At 42.3% G+C, this 5,000-nt stretch overlaps 1 protein-coding gene across 1 annotated transcript in view; it reads left to right on the plus strand.

The window, feature by feature from the left end:
* Positions 1–5,000, plus strand: part of LOC122260386 (carbonic anhydrase-related protein 10) — a 288,387-nt gene that overhangs the window by 274,375 nt on the left and 9,012 nt on the right. The window contains exons 7-8 of the mRNA XM_086556049.1: positions 459–680; positions 1,490–1,664. Of these exons, the coding sequence (XP_086412175.1) occupies positions 459–680; positions 1,490–1,664 (397 nt within the window). The remainder of the gene's footprint in view (positions 1–458; positions 681–1,489; positions 1,665–5,000) is intronic.

Raw genomic sequence — 5,000 nt, forward strand, 5'->3', positions numbered from 1 at the left:
GTTGACTACGTCCGTTACTGTTTAACAGAATGTATATTGAATTTAATGAATAAGTGTCTTGATCGTACATGAAGAATGCGTATACAGCGAACTGATGAATATTCTCATTTCGATACCTCTATTTTTTCACTACATATCCCATTCTTTGTATATTACCTTATATTCATTTTATTGGCATTAAAACTTACAATACTTTCAAAGGAAACTGAATCCTTGTTGTTTGAATAGACACTGAAAAGGCGTACCTGCCATTGATTTATCTCAGTAAGAATAACAGAAATTCTAAAATTTAAAGGACAGGATGACTATTTTTGGATTAACGGTTGATGTAAAGATGTGATGTGTGTTTTATCTACTCATGTATTTACCTATTTAAATATTTAATTTAAACATACCTCCACATACATATCAAATCACTTTCTATGATCTTCATCCCCTTCTTCTTGCTATTCCAACAGGTCTCGACCCAAGGCAACCCTGAACTTCGGATTCTGACTGACGCCATGGAGAAGATTCGGTACGCTGGCAGCTGGGCACCTGTCGAGCGTCTGTCCGTACGTGGGTTACTTCCCTCGACGGAGAACTACATGACCTATGAAGGCTCCCTTACACAACCTCCGTGCCATGAGACCGTCACCTGGGTTGTTCTCAATAAGCCGATCTATATTACTAAACAACAGGTTCGTCGAATAGTGTAGTACTGTTACTCGGTGGTAGTGAAATGTGGGTTTTGTGCCGGAGACTTTTGCATGTTAACACGAATAAATGCGTTGAAAATATAATTCAAGGTTTGTCTCCCTCCTTCCTTTATCATTTCATTAAGTGATATAACTCCTGTATGTCAGAGATATTGATGTAGGTAGTCAATCTGTACATACATAACCCATGTCAGCTTATCATATTCTGTCATCTAATACTCCTTTGCTAGACATTAATAAGATCACAAGAATCCATAACAGCATTCCTTTACTTTGTGATATTAAAATTTACTTTTATTCTGAATGTATAACAAAATAAAATTGGATCAACTGAAAAAAAAGAGATGTAAGTTAAAAATAATGCAGAGAACTAAACAAAAATATGCACAATAAACACACACACATACACACACACACACATGAGCACTACAGGCTTGTGATGCCAGTTGTTATCATTGGAATAACGAGTCCATTACGTAATCTACCCTTTGTTCACTCTAATGCAGTCGTCTAGTCAGGGAAGGTCTGCGCACATCAAATATTCAGGTTCATGTTCCGCCCCCCCCCCTTCCTCTCAGCTTCTATCTCTCTCTCATTCTCTCTCTCTCTCTTTCTCTCTCTATCTTTCTATCTCTCTCTCTTTCTCTCTCACACACACTCTCACTCTCTCTTTATTCCTCTCTATCTGTCGCTCTTCCTCTCCCCTCCACTTCTCTCCCTTTTCTCTCTTCCTCAATCAGCCTCATCTCACACTTCATTCTCTTTTTCTCATTCTTTTTCTCCTCCCATAGCTACACGTCTTACGGAAGCTGCATCAAGGTACGAAGGCTGCTCCCAAGGCCAAGATGGTCAACAACTTCCGGCCAATACAGCAGATGTACCACCGGCCACTTCGCACCAACATCGACTTTACGAACGGACGCCAGCTCAACTGCCCATCCATGGCGAGGCAGATGTACTATACCGGTGAGTTATGGTGTGTGTGTGTGTGTGTGCGTGTGTGTATGATTGTGTGTGTGTGTGTGTGTGAGAGAGAGAGAGAGAGAGAGATAGTTAGAGTTCAACTGACAAGGCAGATGTACCATACCGGTGAATTACGAAGCGTGTGTGTGTATGTGTACGAGACACACACACACACACACACACACACACACACAGAAAGAGAGAGAAAGAGAGAGAGAGAGAGAGAGAGAGAGAAAGAGAGAGAGAGAAAGGGAGGGAGAGAGAGAGAGAGAGAGAGAGAGAGAGAGAGAGAGAGAGAGAGAGAGAGAGAGAGAGAGAGAGAGAGAGAGAGAGAGAGAGAGAGAGAGAGAGAGAGAGAGAGAGAGAGAGAGAGAGAGAGAGAGAGAGAGAGAGACAAGCAGACAGACAGATGGAGGTTATTGCTATGTATGGAGAAAGAGAGCTAAATTCTATGTGTAGAGAGAGAATGGGCCCAAGTGAAGGAGGTAAAGAAAGAAAGAACTGGAAAGAGAGAGCAGAATAAGGAAGAAATACCAGGAACCTCTAACACAACATCATTACCAATTCAACAGATGAAAGTAGACCTGTTACACTAGAACCTTGATTTTTTTTTTTTACTTTTCTTTTCTTTCCTATTTTCTCATAAAGATTTCGATATATCATTCCAACATTAAATCAAACATCTAATCAACACCATAAAAAAGAGAAACAAAAATAACCACATACACACAAAAAAAAAAAAAAAAAATCAGAAAAAAATGTCCCAGAAAAACCCGCTGTTATTGACCTATAAGAAGATAACGAAAGAGAGATGTCGCTCCAGGTAGCCTCGAGCCTCCGCCAAGAAAAGGTCACATAGGTGAAACCAGGATAATGTGGAGTCACGAGGTCCTATCCACTTTAGGAAGAAGCCGGGAGGGAGTGGAGTAACTTTTCCCATCCGAGGTCTTCCTTATTCCCAGAGTAATGGGGGTAAGGGGGGGTAAGGGGGTAGGGGGTAGGGTAGGAGGGTGGGTGGGGTAGGGGGTAGGGGTTAGGGGTAGGGTAGGAGGGTGGGAGGGGGTAGGGGGGTAAGGATTGGGATGGGGTAGGGGGGGTAAGGATTGGGATGGGTGGGGTTAGTGGATACGAAAAGGGGTGGAGGATAGGTAGGAGAGGGAGAGAAAGGGGAGGTGGGTGTGGGGGATGGAGAGGGGGAAGGGGGGAGGGGGGGAGGGGGGTAAAGGGATAAGGGGCAAGGGAAAGTCCAAAGTCAATCGCGGTTCTGCAGCCGAGCTTACCTGTTCTATATTGGTCTATCTATTTATCTATCAGTCTGTCTATCTATCTTTTTATCTCTACATATGTGTGTGCGTGTGCATGTGCGTGTGCGTGTGCGTTTACATGTGCGTGTGCGTGTACGTGTACATGTGCGCTTGCATATGTGTGTGTGTGCGTATCTATACCTTTTTCACATATATCCACGTAACTATACACACTGCAAGTCTTACATATTCCAACTCTCCTGACAGAGGATCAAGCCTAGACTTTCGGGAGAGAATTGTGCATTCGCAGCCCCTGTCACTTCCAACAAGTCCTACAGATAAAAGTTGTCCGGTTAATTGTTCCTAACGAGCTAATTAACTACCACCACCTTCATGTTAACAACTCAATTAACGCCCTTGTAAATGTAGCGTTAGAGCCATAAAACTGCAGGAAGCTCCCTCAAGCAACTACGATCAGCATTGCAACATTGCAGGAATTGCCATCATTAATGCAACATACCTGACTATACAACATACATCGTCCTATATTTCTATCGTTTCATTTCGTTAGAAAAATTAGATAATCGTGCTTTAGATTCTCTTTTTATATAGCGGACGATATAGATTCAATCATAATGATAATCATTTCATAACTGATGAGTTGGTGATAATGATTATTCGATGACTGAACGATTGAAAATGATATAATTACTTGATAACCGGCGATGGAGTGATGATAAAAAAAAATAATAAAAAAATGAAATACATTGATGTCATTCGGACGCGTTCGATTTTGCAAATCTTGTGTTTATTTACTGCGTTTTTGGCGATGATGCTTAGATTATCGTGTTTTGACACAATGGAATGACTAAAATTTTACTCTGTCTGTCTATCTGTCTGTCCGTCTGTTTGTCCGTCTGTCTGTCTGTCCGTCTGTCTGTCTGTCTGTCTGTCTGTCTGTCTGTCTGTCTGTCTGTCTGTCTGTCTGTCTGTCTGTCTGTCTGTCTGTCTGTCCGTCCGTCCATCCGTCCGTCCGTCTGTCTCTTTGCCTCTCTCTCTCTCCGTCTGTCTGTCTGTCTCTCTCTCTCTCTCTCTCTCTCTCTCTCTCTCTCTCTCTCTCTCTCTCTCTCTCTCTCTCTCTTTCTCTCTCTCTCTCCCTGTATGTGTGTGTGTGTTTTTACATTCTCCGTCTATCATTCTGATGTAAACATAGCATCTATGTTGTCGAATTCATCAAATATGAAAGGGATGAAGACTGAGGGAGGATGGGGAGGGAGAAGAGGAAAAGATGGGCTGAGGAGAGGGAAGGGAAAGGGGTGGGAGGGAGGGGAAGAGAGAAGAGAAGTGGAGAAGGAAGGAAAGTAAGGGCGAGGAAAAGAGTGGAAGGGAAGAGAAGAGGAGAGGGGAGTGAAAAGAGTGGAAGGGAAGAGAAGAGGAGAGGGGAATGAAAAGAGATGGAAAAGATAGAAAGAGAAATCAAGGGCTAGGAAGTAAGATAAGCAATAAAGAAATAATTAAAAAAATACAATTGCTAAAAAAAAAAAAAAAAAAAAAAAAAAATAGGACACATAAAATCCGAGCCAAGAGCTACCCGAATGCTGGACACTCTCCTTTCATCTATGTGAAATTGGCAGGGCATCGGCGGTCTGGCCTTGTACACGGGGCTTTGGTTTTAAATGGATGAGATTACGCCCGCACGCAGTGGTTGAGACAAACTACACTTTGATGAAACCTTGTCACTCTGACACTGACAGATGCGCGCTGCCCCCCTGTCCCCCGCCCCCTCTCCCTAAAAAAAAAAAAAAAAAAAATAGAATATCGTTTTGAATATTTTTGCTTATCCCGTTTGATTCCATGAAATCTGTGGAGTTTAATGCTTTATGCATTATCTGAATCTCGGATGTACGCACACACGCGGAATGAGAAGCTTTCTACATGCATATTTATGCAATGCTTTTGGACGCTGGAAATGTAGAAGAAACTGTTGCTCTTGTTCATTTTACTCGCATATAAATGGACGTAAATATGCTCACATGAACACTTTAGTACATATGTATTCTACGCACACACACATATATACACTGAGACCCTTACC

This window comes from Penaeus japonicus, unplaced genomic scaffold (genome assembly GCF_977035675.1).
Source record: "Penaeus japonicus unplaced genomic scaffold, GWHDUDI00000001_assembly GWHDUDI00000031, whole genome shotgun sequence".
Taxonomy (NCBI): domain Eukaryota; kingdom Metazoa; phylum Arthropoda; class Malacostraca; order Decapoda; family Penaeidae; genus Penaeus; species Penaeus japonicus.